This window comes from Hyla sarda, chromosome 2, assembly GCF_029499605.1.
Source record: "Hyla sarda isolate aHylSar1 chromosome 2, aHylSar1.hap1, whole genome shotgun sequence".
Lineage (NCBI taxonomy): Eukaryota > Metazoa > Chordata > Amphibia > Anura > Hylidae > Hyla > Hyla sarda.
The window spans coordinates 122,736,563-122,761,117 of NC_079190.1; the positions used below are offsets into that span (position 1 = coordinate 122,736,563).

At 45.8% G+C, this 24,555-nt stretch overlaps 1 protein-coding gene across 1 annotated transcript in view; it reads left to right on the top strand.

Moving 5' to 3' along the window:
• The window catches only part of EPSTI1 (epithelial stromal interaction 1), a 95,067-nt gene that overhangs the window by 9,978 nt on the left and 60,534 nt on the right, over positions 1 to 24,555 (top strand). Inside the window, exon 3 of the mRNA XM_056555441.1 lies at positions 20,900 to 20,983. Coding sequence (XP_056411416.1) covers positions 20,900 to 20,983 — 84 coding nt within the window. The remainder of the gene's footprint in view (positions 1 to 20,899; positions 20,984 to 24,555) is intronic.

Below are 24,555 nucleotides of genomic sequence, written 5' to 3' on the forward strand. Positions count from 1 at the left end.
ACTATGACACGGTTCACATCACCAAATATCGCTGCAAAACGGAATGGTGTCCGCAAGTGGTTGCAGCCAATACAGGAAGTCCAACCTGTATGGATTTTGGTGACTTTCGGGTATCGGCCACTGGAAAGGTGCAATGTGAACGCCATTCTCTTATATGAGCTATGATGCAGCATAATTCAAGCAATGCAACATGGTGATCATTGGCTGCATGACCTGTGTCATGGCCAATTTTGCCATGTTGCCCTAACCTATTGTGTTTAGTGCTAGTGAGAAGAAGCTGTTTCAGCTGGCCTTTACAACAGGTGGAACTGAGCTACTGGGCATTGGCATTCACCAGCACTAGACACATTACTGTAGACATTGAAGCGATTTATAAAAACCTGTGCAGAAGAAAAGTGGAGCAGTTGCCCATAGCAACCAATGAGATTGCTTCTTTAATTTTTGTAAACTGCCTGTTAAAAATGAAAGAAGCAACTGATTGGTTGCTATGGGCAACTGCACCATCTTTCTCTATGCAGGTACGAAAAAATCTCCCCCATTGTCTACTGAGGGAGACAAGCCTGTAACAACAATATCCGGACACAGCAGTATTATTTTTAATTATTTCAAGTGAATCATTTTTACATTTTACGTGATGTAATATTTGTGGAACAGCCCTTTAATTGTATTAGTCTAATATTTTACATTTATGGTAGAAACTGTGATTTTTCTTTATTTGTTTTTGCTTTAAAATTCTCTTTTTTTTTTTCTTTTTTTTACCTAATGCTCACACATTACTTTGAATAATGCATACACTTGGAAATAGGCTCCCCAGCACCCTATAGAGAACATTTAGGAAGCTGTTCATTAAAATGACATTTCAGAGTAAAAAGAGACAATTAGGAATACATTTCATCTCCCAGTCAGATGGTCAAACTGTGAATCCTGTTTCTGGAACACTATGATTGTATTACACCACTTTTATAATATGCTAATCTTTAATGTTATAAAATGAGATGAAATCTCCAAATTGCTTCTTCACAACTGTTTATTATTGTGCAAGAATTCATATAACCTGGAAAGCTGCAGTATAGCATTTTTAAAAGACTTATGACTGTAATGTTAGTCTCTGCATGCCAAGCACATGTGCCATCTATTCTGTGCCCCAATGAAATTAGTGTTAATTTGGAAGTGCTCGTACACGTCTGCATTAGAGCTCCATTCACAAAATCGTGCTGCAAAAAATGGGTACCAGACAGAAAATTTACATACCCTATTAAAGTCAATTTGATCCGTCAGGATTTGTCCATTGAGCTCCCAAATGGAGCTCCGATGCAGATGTGCACTTAATCTTAGTTACCAACTGGCATGTGTTTAACTGCTATAAAAAGGGAATAAGTATTATAGCTCAAAGGAAGTGGCAACATTTTGGTGTTCCCCAAACCTTCTTGTTTAAACTTTGTTTATTGAGTTTTCACATTATATAAATAAAGAGAACCAAGTAATGCGAAAAAAGTAACGGTATACGAACAGGCATAAGCGGGTAGCGCAGTACCCTGAATGCCACAACAAATATGTAATATACAGAAAAGCAAGCATTAGTATTCAGCCTACCAGGCCAAAATGTTCCTTCCGACCGCTCACACCGAAACATTCACAAGCATTCCTGGACAGACAACAACATTAAACTGTAACAGAGGACCAAGGCACATAAAACGGGAAACATCAAGGAAGGGCATGACATAAAGGAAAGTGAGGGGAAAGAAAGAGAAGAAGAGAAGAAGAAAAGAAATGTCAATGAGACCAGGTGAGGGGAAGATATAAAAGCAGATAGCCATCCTAAGCTCACCTGACAACCCGGATTCCTTAGCCCACTCCATCTGGAAGGCGAAGCGGTCCCAGAGTACCACTGAGTGAGGCCCTACAATACCATTCCGTATGGCGGAATGGCATGACAAATGCCTCAATTTGCGATCTATCCAAATGAGCTACCATAAATGTGCGCCATTTGGCAAAAAATTTCTTAGCATTCCGTTCCCTATGTCTCTCCGTATCCAATCTGTCAAACTCCAGAAAGGCTGTTAACTCCGCCAGCACGTCTGACAATGCCGGCATTCGCGAGTGGATCCACTCCCTGAGAATAACTCGTTTAGCCACCAGTAGGATCACATGAACAAAACGCGGCACAGTACGCATTCCAGCCACCTCAGCTATCTCCGGGCCGACAGATTGGAAAAGGAGAGCTTGAGGGGTCATAGGGACCCTAATTTTCCAGTAACGAGCAATGTAGTGCACTACATCTGTCCAAAAGGTCCGTGAGAAGGAGCAGCTCCATATCCCATGATAAAAATCAGTACCAGGGCTAGAGCACTTAGGACAAGACACAATCCTGTCTGGGCATGAGGGGGTGGCCGGGAGATTGAAGCCCAGGTAGCCATGATGCATCAATTTAAAATAAGTCTCCCTCCAACGCTCACTTATGACATTAGCTCTGACTTTGTTCCATCCCTCCAATATTTTTTGGCGTAGGTCCTCATCTGGCACAATGGACTCCCATTTGCGAAACACTGCAGTTCGAGAAATTTTTAAGAAATAAGTATTGAGGCTCATATATAAGTGTGAGAGAGACAACTTACGGGCTTGAGAGCCCACCAAATCCTCAAAGGAGGAGGGGCACACATCAGAAGCAGGGTTGCGAAGGCGAGATTGGCAAAAAGAGAGAAGTTGGGAGACCTGAAGGAAATGAGTCGAGGGTAAGGAGAAATCAGACAAGATTCCCTGGGGGCATAACCATCGCTTTTCCTCCACATGCATGAGCTGCCTAGCTACTCTGAGCCCTTTCTGTCCCCAAGCCGAGAATAAACTACTTTCCACCCCCTGCGGAAACTCAGGATGTCCCCACAGGTCCAGGCGCCCAGACAGCAGAAAAGGCAAATTAAATGCCTTACGAACCGCCTTCCAGGTCACAATGGTGTCCCTCACCACTAGGGAACGTTTTATGTGGGTCGGGAGGCGAGGGATGCGTGTGTGTAGGCAAGCCGAAAGCTTCCATGGGAAGACCAGGTCTGCCTCTAAAGGGTAATTAGAATGATAACTAGATTCGTGGATCCAGTCCAATACATGCCTGAACAAGCAGGCCAAGTTTTAACCGCGAACGTTGGGAAAACCAACCCCGCCATCAGGAGAACATAGCATCAACTTTTGTAACGCTATTCTCGGTCGCCGACCAGCCCACACAAAACGAGTAAAAGCCCTGTTGAGATCATTTATATGTGTGTGTTTAAGCAGCAATGGTAAAGTCTGAAGGTGGTACAACATGCGGGGGCGGGGGAAACTTATCATTTTTACTAAATGGCAGCGACCCAGAAAGGAGAGGGGAAGGTGGGACCAACGGTGAAGTTCGTCTGTGATTGTCTTGAAAAGGGGAGGGTAATTAAGGGTGTATAAGGAGGAAGGGAGTTTCCCTATGTTGATCCCTAAGTACGTTATATAGTTTTTAATGCTGACAGGTGGGATACCCATAGCCGTCCAATAGGAGGCCGGTTTGGGTTGGCCCAGGGGTAGAGCTTCACTTTTCAAGGGGTTAATTTTATAGCCAGAGAATTGGCCAAAATGTTCTAGAGTGGACATCAGGGGGCCATAATGATCACTCGGGTTTGCCAGGAAAATCAAGACGTCGTCCGCAAAGAGAGTCAACTTGACCTTCGTTCGCTGGATCCGGACCCCACTAAACAGAGCGGAGTCCTCCAGGTATCTCGCCAAGGGTTCAAGAGCCAAATTGAAAAGGAGAGAGGAAAGGGGACAGCCCTGTCTCGTTCCTTTGTGGAGCGGAAAAAGCTGAGCGAGAAAGCCCGATGTGTGTACTCGGGCCTGTGGGGAGGAATATAACCCCCCTAAGAAAGTGCGGAAGGGGCCCGTAATTCCCATCTTGTCCAGCACCATCCCCAGCCAGTCCCATCGGACATTATCGAAGGCCTTTTCGGCGTCGAGAGCTAGTAACAAGGGCGATTCCCCTGGCTGAGGATGGTGATGAACCCTATCTAGAACCGTCAGCACCTTACGTAAGTTAGAGACGGCTGACCTACCTCGCACAAAACCAACTTGCGAGGGCCCAATAAGCGAAGGGAGGAATACACTAAGGCGATCCGCCAGCATTTTGGATGCCAACTTGAGATCTTGGTTTATGAGCGAGATAGGCCGGTAGGAGTGCGGTTGAAGAGGATCTTTGTTTGGTTTCAGCAATAATTTAATGGTGGCCACATTGGTATGTAGGTGCAGGGAACCTTTGTGTAATAGATGATTAAAGTAACGCGTCAATGGAGTCACCACGTTATCCTTCAGCACCTTAAAAAACTCTCCCGTGAACCCATCGGGTCCCGGGGCTTTTCCACTGTGCAAGTTCTTAATAGCGTGCGTCACCTCAGCCTCTGAAAAGTCCGCACTCAAGATCATACGTTGATCATCAGTCAAAGACGGTAAACAAAGTGACTCCGGAAACGCCCCACCCAAAGACATGTCGGCCGTGTAACTAGAATAAAGTGTCTTATAGAAATCCCGAAATATGGTGTTAATCACTTTCGGGTCAGAATGGGCCCCACCCTGGGCATCTCGCAAGGAAGGGAAACGCTGAGGGGGGCGTCTGCCCTTTGCCAGGCTTGCAAGAAGGCGTCCCGACTTGTTCCCGAACCGGAAAAGTTCGGCCTTAAATTTCGAAAAAGATGCCAGGCATTTGCGTTCTGACCAAAGGTCAAAAGTGGCCTTAGCCTCCTTCCACGCCTGCAGAGCCGAGGCCGTGGGACAGGTGACATAGTTAGTGTAAGCTGTTTGGAGCACCTTGCTCGATTCTTGGAAGTGGTGGAGGGACTTCTTTTTTACAGTGGACATGAACGCGATCAATCGACCTCTAAGCACGGATTTGGCAGACTCCCAATATAGGGGAGCATCATTTACATGAGCAGAATTGTCCCACGAGAATTCCATCCACCAGCTGCGCAGAGAATCGACAAAGTTGTCATCTTTAGTCATATACGCCGGGAACCTCCACTGAAAATCGCTCCCTTTCGGATAAACATCTGTCAGGGAGAGAGAGATGGGGGAATGGTCAGAAATGACCATGTCATGTAACTCTGTGCTATCTATCCTGGAAAGGAGCTCGAGGGAAGTAAGGAGATAATCTATCCGAGACCAAGAGGAGTGACTGTGTGAATAATGAGTAAAATCCCTGCTGTCAGGATGTGTCAATCTCCAGGGGTCCCGCAGACGAGTCAAGGAAGAGGGAGAAGGTCTTGTCACTTTGTCGAACCTGAGAACGGTCAGCAGTTCCCCCTCTGCGGTCCTCAGCCAGGGAGGCTACAGCGTTCATATCACCCCCCACTATTTTGTTGGATATGGGATCACAAAGAACACGAGTCCCGACATCGTGGAAGTAGGCCTTGTTATCACCATTAGGAGCATAACAGTTATAAATGCTATAATCATGGCCATCGTGTCTCACGTGAACCCACGCCCAACGCCCATTGTCGTCCGTCACCTTGGCAACCACCACTCCTCCAAAGCCCCTACTAATCAGGATAAGCACCCCAGCCTTACCACCTACTGCTGGGGGCCCAATTACTTCCCCAACCCACAATCTCTGCATACGAATCATATCCTCCGTGGATAGATGAGTCTCCTGCAACAGGGCCACGTCCGGCCGCAATCTCTTAAGATGGCGAAGAACTTGGGTCCGTTTGTTGGGTGAACGCAAGCCTTTAACGTTCCACGAAACCAGTCTCATCTTGGAGAAGGGACAAGAGGTAAAGACCTGGAAAGAGAGAATAAGAGGGGAGAGATGGGGGGAAAAAAAAAAGGGGGAATTAGGATGAAGATGGTAAAAAATTAGACAGGGGGAACACCAGGACGGGACAAACAGAACAGGACAAACACAGAAAAAAAAAACACTCACACCGCTCCCTGACACTAGGCAGACCAAGTAGGGTGAAAGAAAATTAGGTCGGCTAAACAGTAAAATAAAGCAATGCACAGGAACTTGGAGCACTACAATGAAAATAGCAACTGACACGTGTACTTGGGCACTTTAGCAAGTGCCTAACACTGTGTTCGGGACGTCCTTATTTCTACCCCCGCTAGAGGACCCCCATCCCCCGGCCTAAACAGAACACTCCGGGCTAAGCAACAAACCCATGACCAAGCAGTACAAACCCCACTCAAATCAAATAACAATAGTGAAGGACACTCTGACAGCACACAATCCCAAACCAGACCCCTGAGAATACAAGGCATATGGGAACGAGGGTAAGGTTCCAGGAGAATAGCGGCAAAAGGACAAACTAGGGGAACCACATCCACCCCACCCGCCCCCCGAACCATCCCAGTTCCCAACAAAATGGCAGTCCAGGAAGTTCGTGAAAGGCACCCAAGGTAGTGCACTGGCTCAGGGGGAAATACCCCAGACACCCGTCCGGAACAGTCGTTCAATCAAGACGGTATAGTCATTCAGCTCTTTGGGCACCCCCTGAGTGAGCCGACTTAGGGCTTGAGGCGGGCATGGCTTCTCTGCGGGATCGGGGGCTCTTCCCCCCACGAGCCCCCCTGGCTGGGCTGCGAAGCGCCATCTCCGCTGCGTACGGGCTGTGGAATACTGAAGAAGTCCCATCCTCATGAAAGACCCGGAGAGTAGCCGGGTACTGGAGTTGAAACTTTAGTTTCCGCTGGAACAGCTCGGTGCACACACCACTAAATTCACGCCTCTGTTTCGCCACAGGCACCGAGAAGTCCTCAAAGAGAAGCACTGGACAACCGCGAATCATCAGGGGGGAAGTGCGCCTTCTGAAGGCGCGCATTAGGGCCTGACGGTCGTTGTGATCCAGAAGTTTAAAGATAACCTGACGCGGTTTAGAACGGGAGGCCATTTGTGAGGAGGTCAGATGCTGGTCCTGCGACCCGCGATCCGGGCCCAACCGATGTGCTCGTTCAACTCTGCAATAATAGTCCAGACCCAGGGCCTCCGAGAGCTCCACTTCACATATCCTTTGTAAATCCAGTAACTTCACCTGTTCGGAGAGCCCCACAAGCCGCAAGTTGTTACGCCTGGACCTATTTTCCAAGTCATCCAACTTCGCCCACAAGGCGGTGTTTTCTTTCTGCAGCTCAGTGATAGTACCCGACTGGGATAGAAAATCCCGCTGTAAAGATTTAACATCAGTTTGAATGGACGCCACCGTATTGTTAGTGGTCGCAAGTTCAGTACGCAACAGCTGGAAAGACGCTTGTAGGGAAGCTTCCAGGGAGAGTTGAATGCTGGGCATGATTCTGGCTGTGACCTCTGCAGCAAGTTGTTTAAAATCCAAGGCTGAGGTTGGCAGCGTAGGGGTTAATGCAGGAGCAGCAGCAGATGAAAGGGGCAGCAGACCAGCATCCCGAGAGTCATCAGAAAGCAAGCTGGGCGGGGAAGCTGGAAGTGTGCTTTCCCCCACACAACCAGAGTGCAGCACAGAAGGGGTTAATTCCCAGAAAAAAGATTTTTCTTCAGGCACCCTTTCTCTCAGTGAAGGAGAAGCCTCAGGGGATGAATGGCAGGCAGGGTCATGTATTGGAGCAGAGGGAGCAGGCGGCTGTAGATTAGGAGCATTAACCCCCCTCCCTCCTGACTCACCGCGACACTGCATGAAGTCCATGCTGGGGCTCTCGTGGCGCTCCGCCGCCGCCGCATTGCTGGGGGAATCAGCTGGTATCCCCTGAGTCCCATTGCCGGAGGGAGCTGGCAGAAGAGCCGGAGGAGCAGGTAGCTGAGCAGTGGGAAGGTGCCTGTCACGTTCCTCGGTGACACCGCGGCCGAGGTCCGGGCAGCTGCTCCCGCGCTGCGCCGCCATATGCAGAGAGGAGGCCGTCTGGCAGGAGAGGAGCGGAGCCGGGTCCTTCTGCGAACTGCAGAGGAGATATCGCTCCATCCAGGTCCTGGTATGAGAGGGGAGGCCGGGGTGACTGTTACGGACACCGTGGGGCTGAACCGCGATCTTATATGCAGGTCGGGGCCGGGAGATGCAGGGAGCTCGCTCAGCCGCGTATAGCCAGGGCAGCGCCGGAACTGGAAGTCGCCCCGAACCTTCTTCAGAGTAGGGTCACACGTAAATGATCTGCAGCGTATTTTATGATGCGGCTCCGCTGGTGACCCCCCCGCCTCGTTCCGTGCCCTGGCCTACTTGCAGTGGCAATCCGCCACTCTGGGTAGCCACACTGGGGGCCTGCGGGTGGCCGAGTGCACTAAGACATCACGTTTTTTGTTGGCAACAGCTGGAGGCACAATATAAGTTAGGTCACTGGCGGATCCGCAGCATAAAATACGCTGTAGATCCGTTATGTGTGACCCTACCCTCAAGCTGTATCTGTCACAATGAGGGAGATTCATCAAAATCTGTGAAGAGGAAACGTGGAGCAGTTGCCTATAGCAACCAGTCAGATTGTTTCCCTTATTTTTTAGCCGCTGCTTTAAAAATTATAGCAGTGATCTGATTGGTTGCTATGGGCAACTGGTCAACTTTACCTCTGCATAGGTTTTAAGAAATCTTCCCAGATGTGTGTATGCAGATGCACCTATACTGTAGCTGCAGCAGCCTCCACTGAAGGTATGGTCACTCTTTTGAATATTATAATTGTTTGCTGAATAAAATAATGCCATTTCATGACTAATAAATAGTGTACCTGTCATTCGCAAAAACCTTTTGTATAATGTAGAAAATAACATTATATGAATATGTGTAATATCCATTGGTTAAAAATGTGTATATTTTTATCTGTGTGTCTCTGTAAAGAGACAAAATACAGGAAGTATGTGGGTGGACAAGCAGGGCTCTGTATACTGAGGTCAAGCAGGGCTCTGTACACTGAGGACAAACGGGGCTCTGTACACTGAGGTCAAGCAGGGCTCTGTACACTGAGGACAAGAAGGGCTCTGTACACTGAGGACAAGCAGGGCTCTGTACACTGAGGACAGGAAGGGCTCTGTACAGTGAGGACAAGCAGGTCTCTGTGCACCGAGGACAAGCAGGGCTCTGTACACTGAGGACAACCAGCACTCTGTACACTGAGGACAAGCAGGGCTCTGTACACTGAGGATAAGCAGGGCTCTATACACTGAGGACAGGCAGGACTCTGTACACTGAGGACAAGCAGGGCTCTGTGCAGTGAGGACAAGCAGGGCTCTGTGCACTGAGGACAGGCAGGGCTCTGTGCACTGAGGACAAGCAGGACTCTATACACTCAGAACAAGCAGGGCTCTGTACACTGAGCACAAGCAGGGCTCTGTACAGTGAGGACAAGCAGGGCTCTGTGCACTGAGGACAAGTAGGTCTCTGTACACGGAGGACAGGCAGGGCTCTGTGCACTGAGGACAAGCAGGGCTCTATACACTGAAGACAAGCAGGGCCCTGTACAACGAGGACAGGCAGGGCTCTGTGTACCGAGGACAAGCAGGGCTCTGTGCAGTGAGGAAAAGCAGGGCTCTGTGCAGTGAGGAAAAGCAGGGCTCTGTGCACTGAGGAAAAGCTGGGCTCTGTACACTGAGGACAGGCAGGGCTCTGTGCACCGAGGACAATAAGGGTTCTGTACACTGAAGACAAGCAGGGCTCTGTACATTGAGGACAGGCAGGGCTCTGTGCACTGAGGACAAGCAGGGCTCTGTGCAGTGAGGACAAGCAGAACTCTGTACACTGAGGACAGGCAGGGCTCTGTGCACCGAGGACAAGCAGGGTTCTGTACACTGAAGACAAGCAGGTACCTGCTGACGGGAAGAAGCGTCTGTCAGTGACGCAAAACTAGCCGTCTGGAGTACGCCCCCTGCATTGAGAGCGGTGTCTCTCATGCTCCCCGCTCACATTCAAGTCTGTCACCGTTTGTGTAAAGCTCTGAAATAAAGAAGATTTTAACCGTACTTGGTGAGTGAGTGCAGCATTCTCTTCTAACTCTTCAGTTCATTTATTGAAGATATATTTGGATACTACTGTCTTTTTCATTGAACGCTAGCACCTACACCTTCAGTGGACTTGTTCGCCCTTCGCATAAGATACATTGTTTCACAGCACACAGAGTGGGAGATTGATACAATTAAGTAACTGATCCGATATTTTGTACTGCAGTGCCTACTTCACACTTGTTCATAGACTGTCTTATACATATAATGATATTATCTACATTATATAAAAAGTATTTGCTAACATCAGGCACACTTTAATCACTTGCTACAACTGAAGTGCTTTAAATGTTTTCTGTTTGCAATACGGATTGCAGAATTCTTCCACTTGTCACCTAAGACTGCGCGCCGGGTGGGGACCGGGCCGGGGTGACTGCTGATATCTATCAACAGGCACCCCGCGCAAATGCCCAGGGGGGTCATCAGACCCCCCCATGTCGGCGATCGTCGCAAATCGCAAATGAATTCACACTTGCGATTTGCGGCTATTCCGAGTCATACGGGTCTATAGTGACCCGGTGACCCGGAAAATAAAGGGGATTGCGGATGTCCTGGACACCCACGATCCCCCTGTAGCGATAGGAGTGAGGTGGCAGAGGTGCCACCCCTCCTATCTCTGCTATTGGTGGTCTAGACGCGACCACCAATAGCAGATCGGGGGCGGAGGGGTTTACTTTCGGTTTCCCCGTTCTGCACTCCCACAATAGGCGGGGCAGGACGGGGAAACCGACAGGGACCGGCACCGAAGATCCACTTACCCATCGGCGATGGCAGCGGGCGACGATCGGCGGCAGAAGAGGAAGGCGACGCAGCTCCCTGGATCCGACGGAAGCCGGTGAGTTACTTAGCAACATCTGGAGGGCTACAGTCTGAGACCACTATAGATGTTGCAAAACTACAACTCCCAGCATGCCCAGAGAGCTGTTTAGGCTTGCTGGGAGTTGCAGTTTTGCAACAGCTGGAGGTCTACAGTTTGAGACCACTGCACAGTGATCTCTATACTGTGCACCTCCAGATCTTGCAAAACTACAACTCCCAGCATGCCCACACAGCAGTTTGCTGTCTGGGCATGCTGGGAGTTGTAGTTTTGCAACATCTGGAGGTCCACAGTTTGGAGACCAATGTGCAGTGGTCTCTAAACTATAGCTCTCCAGATGTTGCAAAACTGCAACTCCCAGCATTTCTAAACAGCAAACAGCTGTCTCTGCATGCTGGGAGTTGTAGTTGTGTACCTCCAGCTGTTGCATAACTACATCTCCCAGCATGCCTTTCGGCGATCAGTACATGCTGGAAGTTGAAGTTTTGCAACAGCTGGAGGCACACTGGTTGGAAAATACTGAGTTAGGTAACAGAACCTGACTGAAGGTTTTCCAACCAGTGTGCCTCCAGCTGTTGCAAAAGTACAACTCCCAGCATGCACGGTCTGTCAGTACATGCTGGGAGTTGTAGTTTTGAAACAGCTGGAGGTTTGCCCCCCCCCCCCCCATGTGAATGTACAGGGTATATTCACACTGGCGAGTTTACAGTAAGTTTTCTGCTTCAAGTATGAGCTGCGGAAAATTTTTCACCGCAGCGCAAACTCCTAGCGGTAAATTCACTGTAAACCTCCGCCAGTGTGAACGTACCCTAAAAAGACTACACTACACTACACTAACACATAATAAAGGGTAAAACACTACATATACACCCCCTTACACTGTCCCCCCAATAAAAATAAAAAACTTATTGTACGGCAGTGTTTCCAAAACAGAGCCTCCAGCTGTTGCAAAACAACAACTCACAGCATTTCCGGACAGCCACTGACTATCCAGGCATGCTGGGAGTTTAGCAACAGCTGTAGGCACCCTGTTTGGGAATCACTGGCGTAGAATACCCCTATGTCCACCCCTGTGCAATCCCTAATTTAGTCCTCAAATGCGCATGGCGCTCTCTCACTTCAGAGCCCTATCGTATTTCAAGGAAACAGTTTAGTGCCACATATGGGGTATCTCCGTACTCGGGAGAAATTGCACTACTCATTTTGGGGGCTTTTTTTTCCTTTTACCCCTTATGGAAAAAAAAGTTGGGGTCTACACCAGCCTGTTAGTGTAAAAATTTTTTATTTTTTACACTAACATGCTGGTGTTGTCCTTTACTTTTTATTTTCACGGGAGGTAAAAGGAAAAAAAGACCCCCAAAATTTGTAACGCAATTTCTCCTGAGTACGGAAATACTCCATATGTGGGCGTAAAATGCTCTGCGGACGCACAACAAGGCTCAGGAGTGAGAGCGCACCATGTACATTTGAGGCCTAAATTGGTGATTTGCACAGGGGTGGCTGATTTTACAGCGGTTCTGACATAAACCCAAAAAAATAAATACCCACATGTGACCCCATTTTGGAAACGACACCCCTCACGGAACGTAACAAGGGGTATAGTGTGCCTGAACACCCCACAGGTGTTTGACAAATTTTCTTTAAAGTTGGATGGGAAAATGAAAAAAACTTTTTTTTCACTAAAATGCTGGTGTCACCCTAAATTTTTCATTTTCAAAAGGGAAAATAATAAAAAAGCCCCCCAAAATTTGTAACCCCATTTCTTTTGAGTAAGAACATACCCCATATGTGGATGTAAAGTGCTCTATGGGTGCACTACAATGCTCAGAAGAGAAGGAGCGCCATTGGGATTTTGAAGAGAAAATTTGTCCGGAATTGAAGGCCACTTGTGTTTACAAAGCCCCCATGATACCAGAACAATGGACCCCCCCCCCATATGTGACCCCATTTTGGAAACTACACCCCTCATGTAATGTAATAAGGGGTACAGTGAGCATTTACGCCCCACAGGTGTCTGACAGATTTTTGGAACAGTGATCCGTGAAAATGAAAAATTTTATTTTCCATTTGCACAGCCCACTGTTCCAAAGATCTGTCAAACGCAGGTGGGGTGTAAATGCTCACTGCACCACTTATTAAATTCTGTGAGGGGTGTAGTTTCCAAAATAGGGTCACATGTGGGGGAGTCCACTGTTCTGGCACCACGGGGGGCTTTGTAAATGCACATGGCCCCTGACTACCATTCCAAACGAATTCTCTTTCCAAAAGCTCAATGGTGCTCCTCTTCTGAGCATTGTAGTTTGCCCGTAGTGCACTTCAGGCCAACTTATGGGGTACTTCCATACTCAGAAGAGATGGGGTTACAAATTTTGGGGGGGTATTTTCTGCTATTAACCCTTGCAAAAATGTGAAATTTGGGGGGAAACACACATTTTAGTGAAAATCCTTTTTTTTTTTTTTACATATGCAAAAGTCGTGAAACACCTGTGGGGTATTAAGGCTCACTTTATTCCTTGTTACATTCCCAAAGGGGTCTAGTTTCCAAAATGGTATGCCATGTGTTTTTTTTTTTGCTGTTCTGGCACCATAGGGGCTTCCTAAATGCAACATGCCCCCCAAAAACCATTTCTGAAAAACGTACTCTCCAAAATCCCCTTGCTGCTCCTTCACTTCTGAGCCCTCTACTGCGCCCGCCGAACAATTTACATTGGGCTACAAATATAAGTATACATTTTCTCCTTTTACCCCTTATAAAAATTCAAAAATTGGGTTTACAAGAACATGCAAGTGTAAAAAATGAAGATTGTGTATTTTCTCCTTCACTTTGCTGCTATTCCTGTGAAACACCTAAAGGGTTAAAACACTTACTGATTGTCATTTTGAATACTTTGGGGGGGGTGTGTGTAGTTTTTATAATGGGGTCATTTGTGGGGTATTTCTAAAAAGAAGACCCTTCAAATCCACTTCAAACCTGAAATGGTCCCTGAAAAAAAGCGAGTTTCAAAATTTTGTGAAAAATTGGAAAATTGCTGCTGAACTTTGAAGCCCTCTGGTGTCTTCAAAATGTAAAAACACATCAATTTTATGATGCAAACATAAAGTAAACATATTGGAAATGTGAATAAAATTTTTTTTTATTTTGAATATCCATTTTCCTTACAGGCAGAAAGCTTCAAAGTTAGAAAAATGCTAAATTTTAAAATTTTTCATAAAATTTTGGGATTTTTCACCAAGAAAGGATACAAGTTACCACAAAATGTTACCACTATGTTAAAGTAGAATATGTCACGAAAAAACTCTCTCGGAATCAGAATGATAACTAAAAGCATTCCAGAGTTATTAATGTTTAAAGTGACAGTGGTCAGATGTGCAAAAAACGCTCTGGTCCTAAGGTGTAAAATGGCCTGGTCCCTAAGGGGTTAAAGGCACAGGTTGCAAAGGGGTAACAGGCTACAAAGTATGTTGATTCTTCAGTTACCATATTTTTTCTTTCATTCTATTTCTATTTTTTTCTAACATTCTTTCTGTAGATTTGCAAGAAGTAGGAAACTGATCTAGAAAAAAACAAAATCTCTAGATCTTAGGTGATAACCCCCCTTTGTAGCTTGATCTTAAAATTTTTTTGCACTGACCCATAACCTTCTAAATGTCTCTTACACTTCATTTCTTTCCTATAAGCCTACACATCATTAAATCAGTTCCTATCATTTGTCCCCTCCGTATTTTTCTGTTCCCCTTTTCTAGCAGTTTCACAGTCTTATTCTTTTGTCATACCAATATACTTTGTGTAACTCCATTATTTTGCATTGGGTATTGTATGCAGTTGAGACATGCAACACACAATATTGTGCCAGTAAAAATATTTTTTTAAAGGAAAGGAATGTAAAGATAATTTTGGTTTTTTTTCATTCAATGTCAATTGAATCAACTTGTCTGCTGTTTACTCTATGATTTATGCTTTTGTACTGTATGATTTATGCCCATCCGTGACTGCAGTATGCTTCATGTCCATCTCCTAGCTTATTTTATTTTACTGTGTATAGTGTATAAGTCTTCTCATCTGAAGCTTGCCAAAGTTGCTCACCCTTATCTGTTGCCTCATTGCTCTCCATCTATATCTAAGTGTCGTAGTTGTTTTATGTTCCAGTGTTTCAACTTTGTCTCTCAATATTGATAACGTGCATCACCTTGTACATTATTATCTGACAAGCCGGACATCAAAATGTCTTCTGTTTGCCACACTAGCTACCTGCAAAATACTTCAGTATACTATCCAAGACAGGATGCTCAATAAGAGCTGATATGATTAAGGCCCATTGGGTCTAATAAAATTAAGGCTGCCAAGTCGCTTAGCTGTTTCATCTCATATCCATGAAAAAGTTCAGCTGTACTTTACCCTATGGTGAGCGCTGCCAGCATTCCTGAAACACTCAGGGAGGCAGTAAATCCGCTGTACCTGAGTGGATGATGGATTGGGCCATGTCAGGGAGTGGAGTCTAAGGTGCCGCTGGTTTTCACCAGAGCCCGCCGCAAAGCAGGAGGGACTTGCTGCAGCAGGCGGCACCCAGGTCGCTACCCCTGACACAACTCGTTCACACAGGCTGCTGAGGAGATACATGGCACAAGAAGGATCTGGCAACTCATAGTCAGGATATCAGATGGTCAGGGCAGGCAGCAAAGGTGCGTGGTCAGGATCGTAGCAGGAGGTCAATAGGCAGGCGGCACAGGAACAAGGTCAGGTCACGGAACAGAAGGTCATTGAGAAATGCTTTCTCAATGGCACTAGGCAAACAAATATCCGGCACAGAGAAAGGTTGACAGGTGACCACAATTAAGGGCGTACTGGCCCTTTAAATCGCATAGGGACAGGTATACGCGTGCCGGCGATGCGCAGGCAGAGAGGAGCCGGAGACAGCATGGGGTAAGGAGATGCCCGGGGCTCGCAGGCGGGCGTGACCCGCACAGTGAGTCCCGGAGCAACCAGTAACAGGGGGAGGGGAGCGCTCACGGTCAGAATGAATGACTGGAGTGCTGCTCGGAGCAGTACCCCCCCTTTGGGCTCAAAAAGATCCGGAGAACGTCACGGTCCAGGATATACTTCTCTGTCTCCCAAGATCTCTCCTCCGGGCCATATCCTTTCAAGTCTACAAAAAAGTATTGTCTCCATCTCACGGTTTTTGTAGCTAAGATCTCCTTGACCTCGTAGACATCTGAAGAACCAGAAACAGGCATGGAAACAACATTCTTTTGTGAGAACCGGTTGATCACAAGTGGCTTGAGGAGAGAAACATGGAAAGAATTAGGAAAATGCAGAGAAGAAGGCAAACAAAGTTTATAGGAGACCGGATTAATTCTTTGCAACACCTCAAACAGGCCCAGGAAACGAGGACCCAACTTGTATCTGGGAATCTTGAAATGGATATATTTGGAGGACAACCAAACGTTATCACTGTGAGAGAAAGACGGAGGAGGTCTTCTTTTCTTATCCGCCTGGAGTTTCATACGAGAGGAGGCTTGAAACCGAGAATGCCGAGTCTGTTGCCAAATGGAGGTGAAGTCTTGAACTAGTTCATCAACAGCTGGCATGCCAGAGGAGCCCGGAAGAGGAAGAGGAGAATGAGGATGATGACCATAGACAACAAAGAATGGGGAAGTCCTCGTAGACTCAGAATCCTTATGAATGTAAGAGAACTCTGCCCATGGTAGGAGGTCAACCCAATCATCCTGTCGAGCTGAGACAAAATGATGGAGATAGCTTCCCAGGATTTGATTCACTCTCTCCACCTGACTGTTGGTCTGAGGATGGTAGGCAGAGGAAAAGTGAGACCAAGGAGTTTCCAGAATGGGCAAAGACTGTAAAAGACCCACAGGTCTCTGTCATGGAGTTTTGTCGCAGGCACAGGTAACACAGGAATGGACAAAATCTGTGAAATCGTGTACAAGGTGCGGCCACCAGTAATGCCGAGAGATAAGTTGAATGGACTTCCGTACTCCAGGGTGACCAGCCAGCAAAGAATAATGTCCCCAAATCAAGACTCAACATCTCAGTTTAGCAGGCACAAAAGATTTCCCAGGTGGGACTTGCTGAAAATTGGCAGGAGCTGCAGAAATCAATTGCTCAGGAGGAATAATATGCCTTGGTGTGGAGTCCAATCCTACCACATCGGAGGACCTAGAAAGAGCATCGGCTCTGATGTTTTTGTTCGTAAGGGCAGAAATGTATAAAGAAATTAAATCCTCCTGCCGAGGATTGAGTCACTGAGCAGACTGAAGATATAGGAGATTCTTATGGTCTGAATAGATGCTGACCAGGTGAGAAGAACCTTCTAATAAATGTCGCCACTCTTCCAAGGCAAATTCAATTGGAAGGAGTTCCCGATCTCAAAAAGAGTAGTTCCTCTTTGCAGGCTAGAAAGTCTTGGAGAAGAAACCACAGGTTACAATTTTGCCCTTGGAGTTCTACTGATCTAAAACGGCACCAGCTCCTACGGATGATGCGTCTACTTCTAAAGCAAAGGGTTTTTCTGCATCTGGTCTTGAAAGGACGGGGGCAGAGGCAAATGCAGACTTTAAGAGAGTGAAGGACTCTTCGGCCTCAAGAGGCCTAGCCTTGGGGTTACAGTTCTTCTTAGTGAGAGCCACGATCAAGGCAACCAAGGAAGAAAAATGTGGGATGAACTGACGATGATAATTGGCAAATCCCCAAAGCGTTCAATAGCCCGTAGACCAGTAAAACAAGGCCAATCCAATACCGCAGTCAGCTTGTCAGGATCCATCTACAGGCCTTGATGAAAAACTATGTAATCAAGGAACAGAAGACTAGATCTCTCAAATAGGCATTTTTCCAGTTTGGCGTAAAGATGATTCTCCCGGAGGCGCTGTAGGACCAGACGGACATTTGGGCGATGCTACTCCAAATTGGGTGAGAAGAGCAAGATGTCATCGAGGTATATAACAACACACATGTAGAGAAGATCTCAGAAAATATCATTAACAAATTCTTGGAAGACAGCCAGGGCATTACAGAGACCGAAAAGGCATCACAAGATACTCAAAGTGTCCATCTCGGGTATTAAAGGCCGTCTTCCATTTGTCTCCCTAGGGGATACGAATTAGATTATATGCTCCCTGCAAATGCAACTTGGAGAAGACCTTGGCACCCCGTAGACGATCCAAAAGCTTAGAAATTAGAGGAAGAGGATAGCAATTTCTGATTGTGATCTTGTTAAGTCCCCTGTAGTCAATATAAGGACAGAGAGAACCATCCTTCTCCCCTACAAAGAAGAAACCAGCTCCAGCTGGAGAGGAGGACTTTCGTATTAAGCCCTTTTTGAGATCCTCTTGGATATATTTTGCCATGGTTGTGTCTCAGAAACCGATAATGGATAGATTCTTCCTCGGGGGGGGGGGGGGGGGATTGTTCCAGGCTGTAAGTCGATAGGACAGTCGTAGGGACGATGCGGTGGAAGAGTCTCGGACTGCTTTTCGCAGAATACATCTGAATAGTCTTGATATGGAAGAGGCAGGCAAGGAATAAAACCTGTAGAAGGAGAAGAAGAGACAGCCTTAGACTGGATAGGCACAGGACAATGATTTTGGCAAAACAGTCCCCAACGTGTGACTTCACCAGATTTCCAGTCGAGTTGAGAAGAGTGTCGTTTAAGCCAAGGTAGACCGAGTAGAAGCTCCGAAGTACAATGTGGAAGCACTTAGAACTTAATTTTTTCCGAGACTCCCACTTGCATGAAGAGAGATTCTGTATGGAATAGTACCTTACAGTTCAGCATTTCTCCATTAAATATACAAGGGATTAGCAAGCCAAGTCAAAGGAATACAATGTTTTTGGACCAGTGAGGCATCAATGAAATCTCCAGCAGAACCAGAGTCCAAGCAGAAGCAGATAAAGAAGTCTTGGCAGGAGTAAAGACTTGAATCGGCATGGTCAAACAAGGATAGGTAATATTCACACCTATGGAGGCCTCTCCCACGTTTCCTAGGTGAGAGCGTTTACCGGATGCTGAGGACGTATGATACAGTCTTTGAGAAAGTGCTCCGGATTGGCACAATATAGGTACAAATTCTCATTGCGTCAATGGGATATTTCCAGCTGCGTTAGGTGAAAACTGTAGAGGTGGACGTTGGATCACGGGTGCCAGACAAAGAAATCGCAGGTTCTCTTTCCAGACAAAGTTCTTCCTACCTCATGGCAAAACACACATCAATTCAAGTGGCTAAATGGATAAGTTCATACAAGGTAGATGGAGGATCTCGTGCAGCGAGAGCATCCTTGATTCTACTGGACAATCCTTTTTTAAATGTAGCACACAAGGCCTCATCATTCCAAGCCAGGTCAGAGGCAAGAGTGTGAAATTGAACCTTGGCTGAGGTTCAGAAGAGCTGTCTCGACTGAGGAGGCTCATGTGGGTTCTTCAAATACACTGTGGAATTCAGCTAGGAAGGCCGGCAGGTTAGAGTAGACCTGGTCATTATTATCCCAGAGAGGAGTAGCCCAGGCCAGGGCTTTTTTTTGGACAATAGACTGACCACAAATGCCACCTTAGCTTGCTCCATCAGGAACTGATCAGCCATGAGCTCCAAAGCATAGAGCACTCTATGAAGCCTCTACACAACTTAGGATCTCCTTCTTACTTCGTGGGCAAGGATAAACAAAGCTTGGACCCGAAAGGACCTGCAGGTACAGGAGAAGAAACAGGAGCAGGTTGTGGCTGCTGTTGTTTCTGCTGGGTGGCAAGAAGTTGTTGCATCATGGCAGACAATTGATTCAGTTATTGCGCCTGATGAGCTCAATGCTGCGACTGTTGAGCCACGATGGTGGAAAGGTCCGAGACATCAGGCAGAGGCACCCCAGCAGGATCCATGGCTGGATCTTACTGAAACACTCACAGAGGTAGTAGATCCTCTGTACCTGTGTGGATGATGGCTTGGGCCATGTCAGGAAGCAGAGTCTAAGGTGCCACTGGTTTTCACCAGAGCCCACCGCAAGGCGGGATGGACTTGCTGCGGCAGGCGGCACCCAGGTCGCTACCCCTGACACGACTCGTCCACACAGGCTGCTGAGGAGATACGTGGCACAAGAAGGATCTGACAACTCGTAGTCAGGATGGCAGATGGTCAGGGCAGGCGGCAAAGGTGCGTGGTCAGGAATGTAGCAGGAGGTCAATAGGCAGGTAGCACAGGACAAGGTCATGTCACGGAACAGAAGGTCAGAACACTGGTAGGCAAAACAGGGAAACGCTTTTTCAATGGCACTATCCAAGCAAATATCCAGCACAGGGAAAGGGAAGTGCTGACTCTTATAGATTCAGCACAGGTGACCACAATTAAGGGCATACTGGCCCTTTAATTCACATAGCACCGGAGCGCGTGCGCCCTAAGAGATGGGGATGCGTGTGCCGGCGATGCGCAGGCAGAGAGGAGCCGGAGACAGCGTGGGGTAAGGAGATGCCCGAGGCTCGCATGTGGGCGCGTCCCGCCAGTAAGAGGTGGAGGGGAGCGCTCACGGTCAGAATGAATGACCAGAGTGCTGCTTGTAACAATTCCCCACCCAAAAAAAAAAAAAAACAACCAGTGTCAGTGAGTGGCTGTATAAGCAGCCTGCTGTAATTTTACCAAACATCAGATGCAAAAGTGGACTTTTGTATATTACATGGTTGTTTTAAGCATCTGACTTATAACCAATGTATTATTTATGACAAACAATACATTTTACAAACTACTCACATACACCCAAAAAAAAAAAACATAAATTACATAAAATATGCCCTTTGTTTCTGTACTTTCTCTGGCATGTAAATTTTTACATTAACAGTAAGCATTTTATAGTAAGCTTTTACATTAATGTCAAGGAAGGGCAAGGGTGCATATATAGCAGTCTACAGCTGTTCTTTTAGTAAGCAGATGGAAAATTAAAATACAATAATTGAAATCAATCATTTGCATTGTAATATGGACTCAGGCTATGGTTCTAAAATAGGTATACAATTACTTAGAGCATCTGTGTTAGATTACAAACTATCCTACTTTTGTAATGACTTCACTGTGACATTTGTCAGGGGGTCTGTGTTATTAGCAAAAAAAAAGTTAACAACACAAGCAAACTTTGTTATTGTCTTTAGCGGCAAGAAAAGAGGAAGAGGAATATGAGCGCTTCAAGGAATCTAGAAGACTGGGACCTATATATCTTACTCCTCAGAAATTGGGTGAGTGAACAAATGAATCCAAAGAAGATGTTTTGAGCTGTAAAATGATTTACTAGTAATAACCTTTTTCCTAGAAATTGTCTTTATATTGTTACTGTCATTAGTAAGAAGAAAAAAAGCTTAAATCTGTGCAGTAATGAGCCCTATGACCTATATGCATATTAATATGCATGTGTTTATATGTAAAATACCTTATGATCTATGTATATATGTGATTAGTCTTTTGAATTCCTCTCAGAGGCTGGGGGCATTTACCTTGGAGTATGATGAGCTCCTCTTTTCCCCCTCCCCTCTCATGAGATCTGCACAAACATTTTTACATTTGCAAAGCATACTGCCTAAAAGCATGCTCTATAAAACTCTAATGCAGCTATGCATGCTCTATATATAACTGTAAAGCAGCCATGTGAAACTATATGGTGCAAGGACAGAAGAAAACCTGCATTTTGTGACAAAAAAATAAAGATTTTTTACATTTTCACAACTTTGTGACCAAAGTGTATGCTTTTTATAACCCTAAAGCAGCCATGTGGAACCTATGTGGTGCAATTACACAAGAAAAAAGTTCATAAAATTACCAAAGATAAATCATTTTTCATATAAATAATAGTTTGGCACCTTGTATTGCTTGTCACTGTGCATGGAAATAAAAGCGCAGATTTATTATCTGAGACTGTACCTTCTATTCACGAGTCAGCACCTCACAGGTATAGCTTAGCTTCCACCTGAAATTTACTTCATACCTGGTGGTGCCGAGTACACTTTTGTTTAGACTGTGCATGCAAATGCTTCTAAACTGAAGAGGCTGCAAGCTGTCTGCATCCTGTCTGGATCTCACAGATGTTCTCCTCACACAGTTGAAAGCTTGATTATACACTGTACTGAATGAACAGATGAGAGAGAACCACCCCCCCACTCCCCCGCCCTTCAGAATTTCGAGAATTTCGAGACAGAGCCCCCTAGTGGCCATTTTTTTAAACATTTATTTCACATCTTTAGCAATAACATTCTTTAATGAAGTATATTAGGTAAATGCTTAGTTTTTAAGGAAGTATTAAAATGAAAAGAAAAAAAAAAACGCTTCAACTCCCTTCCCGCTGTAGTGATTTTTGGCAATGATGTTTTTCATCTGCACTTTTCAAGATTTTTCTCTGACATAGCCATATGGGGGATTGTTTATTATGTGGGACAAGTTTTTGACACATTTTTGAATGCCCTTTTTATTATACCTGATAACAATACAAGAATTTAGTGCATAGATATCACTGCTTCCCCACAAATATGGTATTTCTGTATCCAGGAGAACACACAACATGGTTTATGGGGTGTGTGTCTCTGGAAGGAAACGGTGCACATCATATTGGATGTTAAGGTGGCACCAGTAGGAAAATGCAATGCCAATGGAGAAGTAATTTCTTCAAAACAATAGAGGGGAACCTGCTCATTATACTCCTTTATAAATGCCATGGGGGTAAAATTCCTGAAATTATATCACTAATTGGGTGTTCCTTTTTTTTTTTTATCTCAGAATCTCTGCACCTGTCAGCCAACACTGTAAATAACCAAATCATGTATCATCATGTATTCAAGCAAAAGATTAAGGCCAAATGTAGGGGAGGAAGGGTTAAAATCTGAAAACACAACATAGTAAGTAGAGGGCTATTAGTTAAAAAATTGTTTTGCAACACTTCTCCCACAAAATCACATACATGTACATGATTTTTGCAGTTCGGGAATATGAAGGGAGCTCAGGAGTATACACTCAGGATTATGTTGCAGACAACACTCCACAATAGCTTCCAGGATTGGACTTCAGGTTGCCTCAGCAAAAAAAAAAAAAAAAAAGCCTCAGCAAAAAAAAAAAAAAAAAAAATGTAGCCAGCACCTATACCCAATGCTTTTTGATCAAAACGTGTCCCCCATCCACCACGCGGAGGTGACCTCATATCGGATGGGACCCTAACACTCACTCACCCCTGCTGGGCATGCAGCCTCTGACTGGGTGACATGTTGGATCCCCTATCAATCCAAACCACCTCCTCTGAAATAGGGGAGGGGATGCTCGGCTACAGAGGGAGCCACTCCCCCCAAATTGCACAGCAAAAACAAACAAAAAATAAATAAATGTAGCCAGCACCTATACCCAATACACGGGTGCACGCTGCTGTGGCAGGATGGGGAGACACATTTTGATCAAAAAGTGCGCTAAGAGCCTCCATTTTGTTGACCAAATGTGCTGCTGCCATTTTCTTTTTTTACATGTTCTGGGGAGCTTCAGGCATTGCATTTTGGAAGTTGTAGTTTTGTAACAGCTAGAGAGCCACAGTTACATCTTCCTAATGCTCGGACATCATTGGTCCCTCACTTTGTCAGCAGATCCTTATCCTCTATATGAAGACACTAATCATTATAACCCAGTCAGACACTGTGCCCCCTTTATATAACATCATGCCTTCTGAATATAGTACTGCCACACATTTTGCCCCTGAATATAACCTTGCCACACGCTAGGCCCCCTGAATATAACCCAGCCAGACACTGTGCCCCCTGAATATAATCCTGACAGGCACTCCTTCCAGAAAATAACACTGCCATACACTAAACCCCTGAATATAAACCTTTCACACACTGTACCCTGAAAATAATACTGCTACATACTGTACTGTACTTCTCCAGACTCCTCTGCCCCCACTAGATCCCTCTGCCCCCTCTATATTCCTACCTATGCCCCCCCAGATCCCTCTGTGTCCACCACACCTTTATGTTCTCCCCCAAACCCCTCTGCATCCCCAGACCCTCTGTCCCCTAAGACCCCTTTGTCCTCCTTCTCCACCTCCAGGCACCTATGTTCCCTCCTCCAGACCCCATTGTCCCCTTCTTTAGACCCATATGTCCTCCTCTCCAGACTCCTATGTCCTCTGCTCCAGACCCCATAGTCCTTTTCTCTAGACCCCTGTCCCCTCCTTCAGACCCCTATGTCCCTTTCTTCAGACCCCTACGTCCTTCTCCATACCTCATTGTCTCCTTCTTCTGACCCCTATATTCTCATCCTCCAGACCCCATTATCCCCTTCTCAAGCCCCTGTGTTCCCTCCTTCAGACCCCATTGTCTCATGTACCAGACCCCTGAACCTTGAGGAGCAGCAGGCTGCACACATTTTTTGTTTGTTTTAAGCAGTAATACATAACAAAAACTATATATAAGATATATATATATATATATATATATATATATATATATATATATAACTATATATTTTTGTTGCACATTACATTTTAATATATGAAGCATGCGCTTAAAGGGGTACTCTGGTGAACTTTAATTTTTTTTTAAATTAACTGGTGCCAGAAAGCTAAACAGGTTTGTAAATTACTTCTATATAAAAATCTTAATCCTTCCAGTACTTATCAGCTGCTGTATGCTCCACAGGATGTTGTATTTGTTTCTGGAATTATTTTCATTCTGACCACAGTGCTCTCTGCTGACACCTCTGTCCATGTCAGGAACTGCCCAGAGTAGAAGCAAATCTCCATAGAAAACCTCTCCTGCTCTGGACAGTTCCTGATATGGAC